At 37.4% G+C, this 17,659-nt stretch overlaps 1 protein-coding gene across 1 annotated transcript in view; it reads left to right on the top strand.

Moving 5' to 3' along the window:
• AHRR (aryl hydrocarbon receptor repressor) overlaps positions 1–15,632 on the top strand; it is an 83,485-nt gene extending 67,853 nt beyond the window's left edge. Inside the window, exons 5-11 of the mRNA XM_072924438.1 lie at positions 1,946–2,035; positions 3,288–3,417; positions 4,859–4,992; positions 6,336–6,535; positions 8,227–8,345; positions 9,295–9,436; positions 11,907–15,632. Coding sequence (XP_072780539.1) covers positions 1,946–2,035; positions 3,288–3,417; positions 4,859–4,992; positions 6,336–6,535; positions 8,227–8,345; positions 9,295–9,436; positions 11,907–13,026 — 1,935 coding nt within the window. The 3' untranslated portion in view covers positions 13,027–15,632. The remainder of the gene's footprint in view (positions 1–1,945; positions 2,036–3,287; positions 3,418–4,858; positions 4,993–6,335; positions 6,536–8,226; positions 8,346–9,294; positions 9,437–11,906) is intronic.
• The last annotated feature ends 2,027 nt before the right edge of the window (positions 15,633–17,659 follow it).

The raw sequence follows: 17,659 nt of genomic DNA, 5'->3' as shown, positions 1-17,659 counted from the left end.
GATAAGCAATCCTTGACAAAGGCAAACATTCCTACAAGGGCTGAAAAATTCCATCTTGCCTGCAGGACAATGGAGGGTACATTTTAAGGATGTTCAGCACGATAATGTGTAGGATTCTTTGATAATATTCAGATCTTGTGGTCTTTGAAGCTTAAACAATGAAGGTAGGGCTTGGTGTAGTAGTTTGCATAGCTTAAGAACTTTTATTTAATTAAGCACATCTCTTTAATTTTTTAAAATATTCTTAGCTTCTTCCTGGTCCAGTTTCATAGGCAGGACTTGAAGTCATTCAGAATATGCCTGGTAAGGGGCACAGAAAAGAGGGAGCTCCCTTAAGTGTCCCACAGCTATCTTTATGGAAAATTTTAGTCTATCCAAATTAAAAGGCCTGCCAGATGTTTAAAATGTAATAAAATTCCTAACATCTCATCACTGATGGTTTCATTGTTATGAAGATGAGTCCAAAGAGATAAGATGCCAAAAATGCTTTCTTGTCTCCATTTGACATTGGAAATGTATGTAACAAATACCATCCATGGAGGTTCCTCTCAGTGCAGTGAGAAGTGAAGATGCAGGAATCTTTACATACCATCTTCTGGTTGGTGAGGAGCTGGGACAAATTTGGTCATTATTTAGAGTAGGAAATAGCACCAATTGAGCAAGTCCTTGTGCTTGAAGAGCTGATAAGGATAATTAGTATTCAACACAAGCACAGCTAGGCAGAGATCACTCTTATTCTGTGAAGGTTCTGCACCTATGTAGCTGACCTGGAGTGATACAAGATTTGCCATTGACTGTTCTTAGCGTTGACTGAGGGCTAGTGTTGACCTGCCTGAATCGCTTGTTGCTACAGCCATTGAAGGCTCTCCACTACTTTTCTTAAGTTATTGTTTCACAGGTTCTTCAAGGCACAGAGCCCCTGGCCAAGTGTGGTCCCACAGGGCCACGTTTCCAAAGGTGCTCCATATTTCTAATGGGAGCCAAACCTTCTGAGGAGGTCAGTCTATTGTGCACTGAACTCTTGAAATTCTGCCCACCATTGTCACAGTGGGAACAGCTTTCAAGCAGTCTTGGAAATCTGGTCCTTATTTAGGAACCAAAAAGAGAACCAAGCTCATATGTCAGTGTATCTGGTTACTGAGCAATTGAAAATCTGTCCTCACTGTGTTTCAGGATTAACTCAGGATTAATAGGCACATTGAGAGTAAGGTGAAGCAAGGATAATAATAATATAGCAGTATTTCAGCAACAGCTATTTGAACTGTAATCTCTAAGACCTCAAAACCACCACATAAAAGGATCTAGGCTGCCTTGAAGTGCAAGCCTGTTGGAGTAAAGATATGTTACCAAACCTTTATCAAGGGAAGAGAGGCAGAATTAGTCCGTTCTTGTGCAGCATGAGGACTGACTTTTTATATTCATTGCATTTATGCAATTATGTTATGTATGTATTTTTATAGCAGCTTAAGAAAAAAGCCATACAAAAAAATACAAATCCAGCTTTAGAGTCATGGTTAAAATAGCACATGTATTTAATTTTCCCTTTGGATATTATTATATTATATGTATTAATGCATATATATTCAAAGCAATTAGTATGGAATGTGCAATTTTAAACTAAAAAGAAAAACAAAGTAGTTGACACTTGCTATTAAACTTTTAATTCTATGAATTAATGAGCAAATATAATCATGCAGACAATTAAGCAGACAATAAACTAGTAATGTAATATGGTCAATATACTGTCATTAAATATTTTAACTTTTTTAGAAAAGAAAGAAAGGATTTTCCAAGTTACTCACTTTTCAGGGTAGGAAAGAATTTAGCCAACTTTTGCAGAGTGAGTTTTTTCATTCCTAGGATATTCTTAAAATTATTACATTGATACTAATTTTATTCCTTATCTTCTGATTATCTTTTAAAGTATTTTATTTTCATTTTTCAGTCACTGAATGGTTTTGCCTTGGTGGTGAGTGCAGATGGAATGATATTCTATGCATCATCAACAATTGTGGACTATCTAGGGTTTCATCAGGTAAATATATTCAGAATTACTTAGAATACCCAAACACTGACATTGTATTGACTTTCTTGTCAATATGTATATTGTCAATATTATACTTCTGCTATTATTTTTAAATGCAGCACTGTATATTGCATAACTTTGACTGCTGATTAGATATACACTTCCTGAAATAAGGTTATTTTACTATGCCATCTCATTTTTGTCAATCTGATGGGTGAAGATTTATTTCTTGCCATTTCCTTTTATAAAGCTTTCATTAGCAGAAACATGATCCATTATAAAATTAAGATTCGGCTAGAAGTTTCTTTTCAGTTTCAGAATAAGATGCTGCTTTTCTAGGCTGGTTGTCTGTGTGTAATAAGTATATTCTAAAGTCACAGACAGTTGGAAAAGACCTCTGGAGGTCATCTAATTAAACCTCTTGCTCAAAGCACATCGAGCTAGAGCAGGTTGATGCAGGACTGGTCTATGACCCATCTGGAAGATGTGTTCCAATGTTTAGCCACTATGACTGTGATTTTTTTTGCTTATTATTAATTCCCAGCTTCCCATGTTGACACTTGTGTCTGTTGATTCTTTCCCTCTCACTTTGCTTTTCTGAGAAGAGTCAGGCTTTGTCTTCTCTTCCCCTGCTCATTTGGTTGATGTACACAGCAGTACGTTCTTTCTGTGATTTTCCCTTCTGAAGGCTGAGCAAACTCTCTTCTTCTCTCCTGGATGTGCTCCAGCTCTCTTAAGTGTCTTGGTAGCACTCTCCTGGGCTCATTTTGACATTCTAATATCTTTCTTTTCATGGAGTACCCAAAATTAAGAGAGAAATTTGCCTTTGTGGAACTTCCTGAAGTTGCTATCAGCCTATTTTTACAGCCCACCAAGGACCTGGCTTGCCCTCCCAAACTTGTACCCTCTGGAAACCTGCTGAGTGTCCATTCTATCCCATGATTCCTTAGTCAAGAAATTAAAGAGGGTTTGTCCCAGCGTAAATCCCTGGGGGAATGCCATTAGTCATCACTTGCCCGTTGGATGTTTATTACTCACATTTGCGTAAGTACAAAAGAGTTAAGAATAGAAAGAATCATCTTAGGATGTGAAGGGAAAAAGCAGATGTTGAGAAGTAGGGGTCTTTGAAAAAACTTTGCTCATTAAAGCTGCTCTGAAGGTGTCCTACACTTGCCATTATTTTAAGCAAAGTATCAATCTAAAGATAAGTGGTTACCCCTGACAGTTCCTAATTAACCATTCCTTGTTCTAATTGTTTCAGACTGATGTAATGCACCAAAACATATATGATTACATTCACGTGGATGACCGCCAGGATTTTTGTAGACAACTGCACTGGGCCATGAATCCTCCCCAGATGTTGTCAGGACAGCAGCTACAGTCAGAAACAGGTGGGGTTGTGTATGTTGATTGGAAATATAGGCATCACTGTTCAGAGGTAGAATTGCACTCCACCTATGCCCGCATCAGTACCATGTCCAGTCAGATTCTACACTGGAAAGATGCACAGTGGCCATTTATTTATGTTATTGTCTCAGAGATGACATTTCTTCCTGATCCTGGGCATTTATAAGGCAGAGTGTGCCACTGGTGCTCCAAAGTTGTTTCCTTTGGTTTTCTCTAATGTGCCTACACATATTCCTACATGCTCAGAGTGAGCAGCATCAGTTCTTCATACTGCCAAAATTTTGCTGACAACAGATCGGGACGTCAATAATCCTCTCATTGATGCAAAAGGGTTCTGTACTGAAGCACCATGGAAGCATCACCTTCTGCCATTTGTATTCTCATGCAAAATTATGTAGACAGGAGCCTTCTGAAGAACAAATAGGTTTAGCAATGCACTTTTTCCTCTGAGGCTATACTTCCCTAGGATGGGAATTGGATGCCTGCCCTCAAAGTTTCTCCTACATGAGATATTAAGCCAAAATCACAACTACAGAACTTACAATCAGGTTGAGATTGTTAACCTTAAAAAGAACTATTGATCCCAGCAAAATGTATGCATTTCACTAGAAGGTGAGGTAGTAATTGAGGAAATGAATTGGGACGTATAGTCACCAAATGAGTTGGGAGAAACTTGCAAGAAATCCTTCAGCAACCTCTACGAAGTCCTCAGGAACACAGTCATGAAACTGGTGGAATTTCTTGCATTTCCTGTAAAACAGTTTCTGTTTTACAAGAATCTTATAAATATCTTATAAATATAGGAGCTTTTCAACATTTTGTAGGAAGTATGCAGGAAACAAGCAAAACAAGATGCACTACTATTTCAAACTACAAAAATTCACAAATATTTGGAATTTTCATCCTAATGTATATTGTGGAGAACTGCAGGTCTCAAGTTCAGTTTTGTATAAATTCATGTGTCTTTCAGGAAATATTTCAGAAAACTGCACTTGTACAAAAAAATCAAGGAGGTGCAACACCTGAACATTAGCTAATAATCTACTACCCATTTTTTTGTTCTGTTTTTTTTTTCTAGGATTAGTATTTTTCCTTATTTTGTTCTCATGTCTAATGCATTTTCTGTGATCTTGGATCTCAAAACCAGCAACATCTGTTACCCTGTTTTGCATCATTAAAAATCACAAAAACGCGGGAAATAAAGTCCAAATTTCTGAAGAAACTCACCCGAATCCCACTGCAGAGCTTATATTTTTCTTTTGTAAGAGCATGTGCAAATGTATCAATATGTGACACCATTGAATATTCGCCCATCCATAAAGCAATTTTTAGCAATTTCCGCAACAGCTTCCTCAATTGGCTACAGAACATTTTCATTATTACTTAGTGTGACCTGATATATGTTGTCTTCACTGTTTTTCCTAGGAGAAGAATATATTCTCAGTAAATTGTTCAAAGCACAAGAGAATGACAGCATGACAACAGATTATTCTTCCTTTTTAACTCGCTGTTTCATCTGTCGAGTTCGCTGCTTGTTGGACAGTACTTCTGGATTCCTTGTAAGTACAACTTCACTTAGATCACTGTAAGCATGACATAATACACTTTAATTACTTTATATGAAATATTCTTTACCATAAATATTGTGAAAATCCATTGACAGGACACACTTTTCTTTTGCTGTGCATTAACAAGAAACACCTAAGATAATTATTAATATGTGTAAAGAATGATGGGAGGAAAGAAGGTTGTAATATTTGAAACTGAAAGACTTTAAAATTGTTTATGTTTTAAGCTCTCTTCAAAAGAATCTGTCCTCAATTTGTACTGGGCATAGCACAAAGGTGGCAAGTTTGAATTTCAGCAATTAACATTTAAGCCCAAAGTATTTGCTTTAAGGATAAGGAAAAATAATTATGTGTTTTTTCCTTTTGTAAAGAATTCTTTAATAATAAAACCCAGAATTAGAAAGTCTCTTGCATGCTCCATACTAGGAGTGGTTCATTTCTAGAAATCACTTCTTCTCCATTTTCTTAGTAAAGACCAGTGCTGTTTCTACTCAGGGGAAACTTCAGCACATGCAAAGAAATGAAACAATGAGCATGAGACTGGGAAATGCAAGTTCTGCCTCAGATGCTCATTTGCTGGAAGGCTATGGGTCTCAGCAGCTGTCATTTCTGCATCCCTGCTTTCAGCTCTGGAAAATGCCTAACTCACACAGGCTGATTTTTCACTGGACATTTTTTTGGTAGTTAATTTTTTCACTGAGAGGCAGCAGCTTGCTATAAACTTGAACCCTGCTCTGTGACTATGCAGAGGCAGGGATGGACGGATCCTTCCAAGCTGTGCACTCTGTATGTGGCTATCTTGGGCCTATTTTTTCCCTTGGTACCTGTCCGCACAGCCCTTGGATTGTATACTTGCCAGTCTGTATACTTCCCAGAGAAAGGGCAGAATAAGAGAAAAGAAATTAAGAAACCATCTTGCTGGAGAGAACAGAGCATGAAAAAAGAATGGTTCCAGCTTCAGTGGGGTCCAGAGGAAACAACTGTTTGCACCACTGTACATGGCCCGTTTTGGTGAACAGAATGTAACACAGAACTTCTACTTCTGAGTACACAAGAGAGAAAAAAATCTCAACCAGCCCCAAAAGTGTCATCTTACTGTTGATAGTACCTCCACCCACTTGGTCTCTGAAATGGCATGGTTTAAATTACATGAAGAAAATGAAATTCGTAGTTTCAGTTGCTGATTCAAAACTGGGTTTGGTGTTAAATGACGCTGTCTATAGGTTGTATTAGCATATTAGATGTTTATACGTGAAATGCTTAAATTGTTGGGTTTTTTGTTTTTGTTTTTTTGTGGTTTTTGTTTTGTTTTGTTTGTGGTTATTTTATACCAGACAATGCAGTTCCAAGGCAAACTAAAGTTCCTCTTTGGACAAAGGAAGAAGTCCTCATCAGGAACAGTACTGCCACCTCAGCTGTCTTTATTCTGCATAGTGGTACCACTTCTGCTCCCTTCTGTGACAGAGATGAAGATGAAAAGCCTGCTTGTGAGAGCAAAACACAAAGCTGATGATGCAGCAGCAGCGAACACAAAGTATTTACAAATTAATCTTTTGGCATTTAGTGAAGATTATGGGCTATTAAGCATGTAACAAACACAAATTATGCTAAATATCGCTCCATTTTAAAAGTCTTTCTTAGAAAAGTGAATAATTTATCTGGATTTACTATTGAATACAAAATAAATATAATACAATTACTATAATATAACATAATAGAATGCATGATGATACAATATATTGTACTTTATTTATAATACATGTTAAGTAATATATTTCAATATACAAAATTTTATATTAGAAAAGGAACATTAGGATATCTTTCTAACCTTCAAAAGTTACCAATGCATTAAGCCATCTGTAAAAGTGGAAAAGAAAAGGTATTTTTATTGCGAGTTTTCTAATTTCAGTATCTTATGCTAACACAACTATTTCAACTTGGGCATTTTGGTAACAAACAAAAGAAAAACTTCAGAAAGCTGAATGTGTGTGTTTGTGGGGAGTGTTCACAAAGAGTCTAATGTGTTGTACTTGGTGTATGCATTTATCTTTCAACAGAAGTTTTATGAACATGTAAGTTTACAATTGCACTAAATGCTTGGGGGTGATCATTTGTTAGGAATCACAAAAGATCAGGATAGATTGTGTTCAGGCTCGTCTCCTTCCTAACAGTTATTTTTGTTACTCTTCTATGGCAGAATTTGTTGATGTTTGGGGCTAGGATCGTATTTTCCCTTATTTGCTTAAACAGAACCTTACAGTGATGAGTTCTATTGCTGCAAAGCAAAATACTCATCAGTATCACTGACAGTGCCATAATTTGGCTTTTAATTAGATTATGCTTGTGGATATATATGTGTGGATTCACTATCCAGATGTATAATGTGGTTCTAGTACATACATCCTTTTGAGAAGAACTAAATTGCTGGAAGTCTGATATAATGGACTAATGCAGGCTTTTGGAATACGCTGGGAAAGTAATTTCTACTTGCTAGCTTTTCCAGTGGCCCAGGTGAAATTAACTGATTATCAGAACTGAGTTCCTAATAGAGAAGTGCTTTACTACCTGACTGTCCAGTGGCCAAAGATTTGACAAGAATGAAGCAACTATTTATCTTCAGTGTTTGCTTTGGTTCAAGTCTGAAGCATGGTAGCCAATGATGGTGGGCAGATTTACAGAGTCTTTTTTTTTTTTCCCTGATGGTCTTAATGCAAGGAGGCTTTTGTCATTCAGTATTATAGACATTGCACCGTTTTAAAGCTCTGATTCAACCATTTTAAACTAAAGATCAGAAGAAATACATTCAAATCATATGGTGCTTATTGCAAAATGAAATCATGCCAACTCTTAAATGCATTGCTGGTCACTGTGATGTACGTACCTCAAATGTAACTTGAATAGGAAGAGCAGAATATACACAGCATTTCTTTCAATTGCAGATGAAATTTATTTTTCCAGATATAGTAAGTCATGAACAGAATATTCGTAAATGTAACTATTCCTCATAATTGAATACAGAACTCCAGTCACACACTAGTTGGAGCAACTAAATGATGTAGGAAAAAGACAATTTTTTAAAATTTAATTAGTTCTAGTTACTACATAGTTAAGCCAAATGCCTTTGCTAACAGCCATCAGCTTGAAGATCATATCTTTTGGAGTCTGTGATTCTACTGTGTTGTCATTCACTGACAAGGAATTTTCCACATTTTCTGCTCTCTACAGCTCCAGTTCAAAAGGCAGTTCAGGACTTTCTGAAGCAACAGAATTATATGGAAGAAACAATCACCATGAGGGTGCTGCCTTCACTAATGCATTACAGATTGCTGAAAACCAAATCAAAGGTAGTTCTAAGTACTTCTAGATTATATACAGTTTATGGAAAAAGAAACTCATCTTTTATTTTCTCCTGATAAGTTTTTCAGGTTTTGGTCCCAATGCTACCTTCTTCTTCTCCCTAACACTTCTTTAAAAAAAAAAAAAAAATTGTCCACCTCAAAAGATAATGCAGAATAAGTCTGTGATTTCAGAGGGGGTAGAAAATTTACAGAGAAATAAATGATCAGAGTAAATAGTAAATAGTAAATAAATGGTAGTAAAAGAATACTCAATGTATACTTGCCTAAAAGTGGCAGCACTGAATTTAATAAGTTTATGTGAAAATCCTGATAATTAATAACAATATCTATTCGTCTTTGATGAAAACTGGAAGATATGTTACAAATGTTAGTTTTCCCCAAAGATTAGAAAACAGAGGAAAATTAGAATGCATTGTCTTTAAAACTCATGATGTGTCCACAGCTTTGACTCATGCTTTTCCAGTTTTTGGCTGTGGAAAAATTAGGAGAGTCTAGGCTTTACTTCAGATTTTACAATGGACGAAATTTTGATGGTAAGCCTACCCCACTGGGCAACTTCTTCTTAAGCGGACTTGTACTCATCCTTCTGTCATATCTGCTGGAAATCTTTAATGTCTTTGAAATCAATCCTTTCTTATAGCTCCCTTTTTCATGAACATTTTTTTTTTGTGGGTACTACTACGACTGAGATGAACATATTAGAAGGAATGACTATTACTGTAAAATCCTTGGTTACAGTTTAAGTGTCTTACTAGGCTTTTCAAATATTAGTTTTAAGATGTAATATGCTTCATTTTGTGACATATTTTAGATTGTGCTTTCTTATGCTGATGCTTCAAAAGCAACAAAGAAATCTTTGAACATTTGTAGTTTAGCTAACAAAAAATTCTTAATACTGCTTTTATTAAAATTTATTTTCTTTTAAATTATATAGCAAAGAATAATGGAGAAAATGGCATTTCTCTAGTTAAAGTACAAACAAATGAAGATCACTGGGTCTGGGTTCAAGCTAACACTCAACTTCTGTATCGAAGTGGTTGTTCAGAATATGTCCTTACCCAACAGCAAATGTTAAAGTAAGTATATTTTCCAGTACCAAAAAGAAAAAAAAAACAGGAAAATTAATGCATTCTTTTTGTATGAAATCTTTCAAAGGGCTGTAGCAACCTAAAAGAAGAGCTGAGTGAGAAAAATTTAGCTTACTTATGATATGGAAATCTATTTCTGTCTTGGACATATGAAATGACAGTTACAATCCTAAATAATATTTCTTTTCTGTCTTCAGCCTTTTCTTCTTCTGAAGTTGAGTATTTTTACATTGTTTTACATTGCTGGTGAAAATCTAGTGTCCTAGTTTTTCTGCTTATCAGCATTTGACTATGTTAAGCTTTTTTTTTTTCCCCTTCATGTAAGACAGTTGAGCTCATGTTTTCAGTTTTGCTTGTGCAAGGGTACTCATATTCATTGTATGATTGTAGACAGTTACATCTAGTTAGTTGCCTGTAGGTTCAGTCACAGAGTAACTGATATTACAGTAAACTAATCTCTCAGATTTGCATTCAGAGAGGAGTTTTTGGATGAGTTTTACCCTTTCCTCTCAAGTGGGTTTTTTATCCTTTCCCTATGGGACTGTCTGTTCCAGTTCCTGTGGGCCTTGTTGAAGTATCTCCTCAAGCTGGCCTGAGGGAAGAGATAAGAGAGTGGACTCAGAGAGCAGGGGCCAGGAGTTTTACGTAGCCACCATCTGGCCCAGTGCTAAAAATGTAGCTGTTATCCCAGATCTTTTATTTCAGAATGCCTTGCAGGTGGAATAAATAAATAAAAAAAGTCTTTGCACTTCTAGAGTAGATTTTTCCTTGCAGGCAGCGTATCTCCCAAGATCTACATGAATAGCAAGGGACCTCTCACTTGAGGATGCTGGAACTTTTTATTTTTATGGCGATGGCACAAACATCATCTTGCTGTGTCAGGGAATGAACTTCTATTAAGAAGCAGATTAAAAGGGGCTGTTTCTTTTACTAGTTTCTCTACTTCCAAATTGTTTTTGTGTAATTAAGCATGTTAATTTAGTTACATTTTTGCTTTCAGAGTGATTAAAATCCTTCCTTTGTGCGTGATAGTTCCCACAGACTGAAGTATTACAAGAGTTGGCCTTGGTGTTTATATTCAGTTCTCTCTTAGTCTGCAATAAATTTTGTATATGCTACAACTTCTTTTTTGCTGCTGTTAAAATGTATGCTGTCTTCCAGTAAACATAGATTCTTTTGCAGAATTTTCACTGGATACTATTTCACTGTAAAATTCTTCATTTGAGGGCTTAACTTTTTTGACTATTACATTTTGTTCAGTCTTGTGCTTCCCAATTTGACCATTTTCTGAGAAGCATGTTCTGCAGCGAACTTTTATGAGACCATTTGCATCTCCATACTGTCAGTAATAAAAATAATAATATTTAGCAGAGAACTGAAGATATTTAATGCTTAAAAAAACGAAAAAAAAAAAAAAGAGAGAAAATAGTCTTCTTTCATGGTGGACATTATTACAGTGGGACGTTTTCTCTTTGTAACAACACGGACTCCCTCTACTGGAAAATCCTTTTCTTGCACATTGATTCAGTACCCAAGGAAAAAGTTCTCTTGTGAACTAAGAAAAAGCCTTCTAATCCCCTCGGTAATTCTTCAGGTTTTCATATGCACTTTCCTATTGAGATGTCTGCTTCTTGCTTGGAGATGCATGAGGTGGTTTCATGGCACTTGACCCTGCAGAGCTGGGAATCAGCACATTAGTGAATTGAAGACCTAAATCTCAGGATTTGGACCCCAGTTCTGAAAACAACTGCTTTGGGCATGGATTGCTCAGGCAACACTCTCTGCTAGTGTTCTTCTTTAATGATTACTTCAGCTGGAGGTCATGGAAAATTAATTCACTGGCCATCTCAGAAAACAAAAGGCAGCATAAATTAAGTTAGACATAGAAAACAAACATACACCCAATATGAACATCTGTGACTATTTGGGTATTTAATTTAGGCATTTTATTTCCTCCCAGCTGGGTTCTTGAAATGTAAGACCCCCATGGTTGTCCCTCAAATCAGTCTGATCAGAAAGCTCTTATGTGTCCAAATAACTCCTTCTTAACAAAATATATCTCATTTAAGATGCTACATGCATTTTATCTCTAGAATTTTCTACACAAAAATGTTATTTAGATATATTTTAAGGGAAGAACAGAAGTGTAAGGGAACTGCTGTATTGAACTACAATATTTAGGTTCTTTATTCAACTGTGTGCCTGAAATGGAAGAACAATGCATGAATTCAAATGAAGCAATGCCTCGGAAAGTTAGCTGTGCACACACATTGACTCCTAGATGCGGGGACACTCTTTTGTTGTCTCAAGCAAATGCAAAGATTATGTGCACAAGGGTGTGAGAGTCCCATATTGAGGACAACGTATAGCTTGTAATGTATGTTGAGCCACTCTGTATCCCAGAAAACAACAGTTTAGAAACCCCTGATTGACTTCTTTTCTCTACTGTTCTTGAAAGGGAAGAAGATGAGCAACTGAAGATACTAAGTGGTTTTGCCAGTTTGAAAGGAAACCTGGAGGGGCTTTCCTATAACAGTGCCATTGAAACTCTGGGCCAGTGGAAGCATCTTAACTGGGCAGCAGTGAAGAATGAACAAGATAATGTAAAAGTGAAGTTTGAGCCTCATACTAATGGTGAGTGTTTTATGCAAGAGGAACCTCTGAGTTCTAACACATCAGTTTTAGGCATACAAAACAACTGCACCACAAACAGCAGCTGGACTTTAAGAAACTCCAGTTCTTGTTCCATGAGCCAGAGAATGAACACATGTCCAAACAGGAGAGCTGGATCATTCTACAACAGAGACCAACATTTTTTAAATTTGGCATCAACTTGTCCTTCCCACTGGGGGAATGCAGAAAATGGCCAGCCTTACTCGGGGCTCCAACAGCGCTGTGCAGAGAACTATGCCACAGACCACCTGAAGCTGCAGAGACCATTAATATCCTCAGAGTCTCTCTATGACACAGCCGTTCCCTTGGAGATGCCTATCAAAACGGAATACGACTCTGATTCTGAAAACGTTGCTGATAACTACCTGCTTTCGCAGGGCCGAGCCTGGCTGGATGAGAGCAGCTCGGTGAGAAAGCAGGTGTCCAGCTATCCCAATAGAATGCACCTCAAAATGGAGCCGGACCTCTGTGAGCCAGCTTTGCCATGCCAGAAGCCAAGGCACTGCCTTTACACACCCCATAATTGGCAATGCATCATAGCAAATCATCCCAACAACCTCAACTTGAACAGAGCTTGCAAGGGTTCACGGAACAAGGAGGTGCCCCCCTTTTGCCCTCAGAACTCCTCTGTGTGTTTGGAAAGCATGCCTGACCTATCACACACAGCTTGCTACAGCCACTTCTACAGCCCCAGCCCAGGGGAGGAGAAAGAGCCAATTAATGAGGTGTTCAAAATGCCATGTGAATTTAAAAACCCCTGCTTGGTTCAAGCAATCAAGCGTGAGCCCCTGGATTCTCCACCATTGTCCAACAGTGGACAGAACAGAGTACACACAAACTTCCCTGAAAATACATTAGCAGGTCCTGTGCCTCATAAAACCACAGAATGTACATTTTTGCAATAGATTTTATAACATTTGAAATATTTATAATGTTAAAAGCAGAAGTTGTAGATTCTCTTCCAGTTGAGTTAAATGACTTACTAAAATCAAAAGCCAGTGGAAATATTTTGAGAATATGTGTGTGTGTGCACCTGTGTGTGAAAAGAAACAGACACAGGTACACACAGCCTACCCCCTGCTACTGCCCTTCTTTTAGTCATCTTTGGAAAGAAGAAAGAAAGATAAAACCTCAGGCGCAGAAAAAGAATCATTACTTGCTGCACAAGTATACCTGATCATTTTTCCTTATCACCTTTCCTCTCTTGTCATTAGCAAAGTCTAACAATTTCTGTTTTCTTTGTTCTGTTTGTTTTTCTCAAGCTGATGCAGTGCCTCTGTGCAAATCAAAAATGTTTATGGTCTTCAGTGTGGTCAGTTTACCATAAGAGTTTTTGCTTTATAATTATTTTTCACTCTTATAAAAAGGATCAGATATTCCTTCATCCCAGCATTAAATTAATGGCAATAGGAAAGAGCTTCCCAACACAACTTCCTACTTTAAAAGGACCACATAAGTAAAAACAATGACTTGCATAAATGAATTAGAAATTGTTTCACTTCAAACTGAAGTTACTTCTAAGTTTCTTGATAATATTATTGTTTTAGAATCCATATTTTTCCATTTCATTGCCATCAGCCTTTCATGTTGCTGCTGAAAGACTGAACAATGGAATGTAATCTACTTCTATAAACGAGTTACAAAATGCTGTTAAGTATATGTGATAACAACGTATTTCTCCTGTTATTTTCCTTGATGTTACTAGTAACATCAACAAAGAAAATGCACTTTTTAACTTGATAGTATTTTTTGACTGACAGCAGTTTGTTAGATATTGTCACCCTACATCAAAACCAAATCCCACACTAAGATTATTTTCAAAAACATACTAGTTTCAATCCCAAAAGAAACCCTTAATCTCACTGAGAGGTGGATGTATACTTTTCAAAGGCACTTTAGTGCTTTTGAAAACAGAGTGTATACTTTTCTTTGAAGCCAGACAGTAATGCGTTTCCACAAGAAAAAAATAAAGCTTTATTTTGGGTTTTGTTATTGTTGTAGTTTGACTCCTGCACTAACTTTTTTTTTTTTAAATTGCACTATTTCAACTTTATATCAACTTCACCTATATAACAACAACATAATTTTTTTTTAAAAAGCTTAGATGTATGTATATGTGCTTTTTGAAGGAAGCCCTGTAATGAATGTTTTCTTTTTCAAAATGTTATAAATAAGTATAATGTCTTCCTTTATCTGTTAGTCATGAAAGGCATGGCTTTACATGCCAGATGAGTGGCATAAAAATCTCCCAAATGCTTTAAATATGTAGGATAAGTGGAGTTTTCAGGTAGTGCAATGGTTCTGTGCCCGGGAGGCTGCTCTTCTCCAAGAAGACTGACCATCTCTTCTGATAGAATTTACCGCCTGTACATTACAGCTGGCAGATGTAAAGATACTAATTCTCTGCATGTTAGTGCTTATGAACTGTGGTATGAAATGCTGCACACTGAACAGCAATGAGGGGTAACAACATCTTACTATATCTTGGGTTAAATCTGTCATAGTCCACTTGACCTTGTTTTAGAATCCATATTTTTTAGAATCCAAGCCATGAGAATGTTTCCTTTTTTATGTCCGAGGTACATCAGCGTCCTTTAGGCCATGTGCTGCCTCTTGTTTGAGACAGTCTCGATATCCTTGCTCTAATACTCCTGCCAGTGGCTGCAATGCAATATCAGACCCTGTTCTGAAGTGAGATCACAGTGGTGGAATTCACACTGCTCTCCAGTACACCACTGCCCACATCACATAAATTCAAGTCAAACTGCAAAAATACTTGTGGGCAAACAAACCTGTTCTTCATACAGAGTGAGACTACCATTAATCAGTTGCTGCACATAAATCAGGTTGCTGTACAACCTCTGCCTCACTGATTTACTATCTACATGGTTGCAAGCAGCAGTTCTTTAGACTCTCACAGAGTTGCTGTCATGGTCCTTTGCTTGGCATGCAGCAGTGCGCTGGAGAACTGTGCCGGTGCCAGACACTACTGTGTGCCTCAGAGCTGCTTGTAGAGCTGTGCTATGAACCCTGCAATATTCTCCAGTCCAGCTCCTTGTGCAGCTGCCTGGCAGAAATGAGGTGATGGGGAGATAGGGTAGTGTGGGAATAGAGGGCTGGGGGCGAGAGGAGAACACACCTGCATGACCTCTGACAAGCTGCTTGTTTAATTCCACACTTGGAATCACTGTCACACCCCTCTGAATGAGTGTACCTGGGGTTTCACATTGCCTGGCACTTTCTCACATAATTTGCATTGATGAAGTGCGACTCTAAAACCCACTATCTTCATCTGGACATGCTGATGCCATTTTGCACAATGGGAGTGGTTACACCAGGTGCAACTCTGCAGAGGACTGTGCCACCAAAAGCCTTCTCTGTCCTTAGAAATACTACCTGCTGTGACTACAATGGGAGAACAGCCAGGTCTCTGAGTGCAGAAGCAACTTATACTAACAACAGAAATTCTCTAAAGTTCTCCCTGTTACAAAATTCATTCTTTTTTTTTTTTTTTTTTTTTTTTTTTGTTGACATAACTCTATGTGCTCTCAGGCTTTCCTGGAACATATCAGTTAGAATTATTTTTCTCATGTTTCCAATAAACCCAGACAGTTTACACATCTTGATCAATATTATAGAGGTAGGTGAAGCTTCTGCATGTAAGGGAATGTAATCTGACACATGAGATGTAATGGGCTTCTAGGTGGATGGATGAATGTGCGACTCAAAAGTGAGATGTCACCTTCTGACTCCCTGCTGTGTAAATGCAGTCATGTTTGTTTCCTTATTCTTCCATAAAGTCTTAAGCCAAGAAAAATACACTTATCCTGCACATCACATTATCACATTTGATTTTTGCCCACTTAATTTGTGGCTGAGTTCTTATTTCAGGTTCTTATTTCAGGCATGAAAAGATGTGGTATCAGTAGAATTACTTCTAGTCTAAATTATCACAAATGCAGTACAGCAATCTCCCAAGAACTGGGTTTATGAAGAGATCAGCAGTTTATCCTCTTTTTGGACACTTGCTAACCATTGTTGGTAGTAAAGAAAGACCAGTTCCTTCTAAGTACTTGGAAAGAACAGAGGAAATAAATGCTTAAAATAATCTCTTGCCATTTGTGTTTAAGGCACAGATCTGCCTTTATCCTCTCCCTATGATATGTGCCCCGGACTGAGTTGGGACTGAAACCTGACATTGCATTGTACCCTATTAAATTACCACTGATTTAATCTTATAAACCGTTTTTGTATGCAGACATGAATGACCTCCTGGCACTGACCAGTAAACAGGATGAAAGACAGAGCAGTTCTTTAAAATGGTTACATTTTCTTAGTGGTTGCTGCTGCTTTGGCATTATTCTAAAAACTAGCACTGAGAAGCAGGGTTTAAGATATTTTCAATCACTGGTGTTTAGCTTTTAGCCTTAATGAACTGGTATTTGTATCCCTTCAGCATAGCCCTAAAGTCTATTTTAAGAGCCTCCCAATGCATTTATTGTAGCAACAATAAAAAATTATTCTTGTAGAAGAAATGTCTGGTCAAATGGTTGCCTAATAGGAACCTGGAGCATTCAGGATGAAAGAAATGCCTGACTGATAATAGCATTCAAACTTCCTCAGCCAGAAACCCTCCAGAGGCTGAGACAATGACTGATGAATTCCCTGATCTTTGGGGAGGGTATACTTCAGTATGGAAGGTGAGCAGTTCTAAAAGCTGTGAGAAGGTGTCTTCCCCTGGGATGTTACTTGGACCACAAAGAGTAGAGATTATTATCAGTGCTAAAGCTGCTGTGGAGGTCTTTACTGAGAATGTGGCCTGATTTCAGCTGCCAGTGCACAGCTGTCGAGTACCATACAAATACCATACCAGTCCAACACCATTGAAAGCTACTACTTTTACTAAGAAACAGCATGATTGTTGATGTAACAATGTAAGCTTGAACAAAAAGAGTAGATTTTCCTGCACTTACATAGTGACTGAAACTGGGGCAGACCTCGACTGTAGGTAACACTATAAATAATTTACATTGACTTTAAAGTCTTTGGATACCAAAGTAAAGCTTTGTTTCAAAAGTTTTGAGTAAAGGCAGCACTGTGTAAGTGCTAAGCTTGTTTCAGTTATCCTGGGTTAGGAGATTTAACAAAGGAAGTGAAAGATTAAGGGACTGTACCTAAATTCACTGTAGGAAAGATTAACTTCCTACTCTTTGATTGTAACATATTAATGCAAAGTTTAAATTTATGGCTTATCCACCCTTTATTGGAACAGTCATGTATTCTTAAAGTTCTTACAGCTGAGTCTGTTCTGGATAGTATAGGGAAGTCCGACATTTGAGCATCAGTCAGTTCAGTAAGACTTTGGGTGCTCATCCTTTGATATGGTATTGAGATTGGCATGTGCAATTCTTCTGGAAATTCCTAGTGCTTAAAATACTTAAGAGACAACAAGCCTGAGGCAAGGAATATTCTGTGGGATAAGTTCAGCTTCTGCTGCCTAGAAGCTTTTCTTAACTCTTTCTGTTGAAGCCGTTCTGG

The sequence above is a fragment of the Taeniopygia guttata genome, chromosome 2 (assembly GCF_048771995.1).
Source record: "Taeniopygia guttata chromosome 2, bTaeGut7.mat, whole genome shotgun sequence".
Lineage (NCBI taxonomy): Eukaryota > Metazoa > Chordata > Aves > Passeriformes > Estrildidae > Taeniopygia > Taeniopygia guttata.
This window is presented reverse-complemented; position numbering and strand designations above follow the sequence as displayed.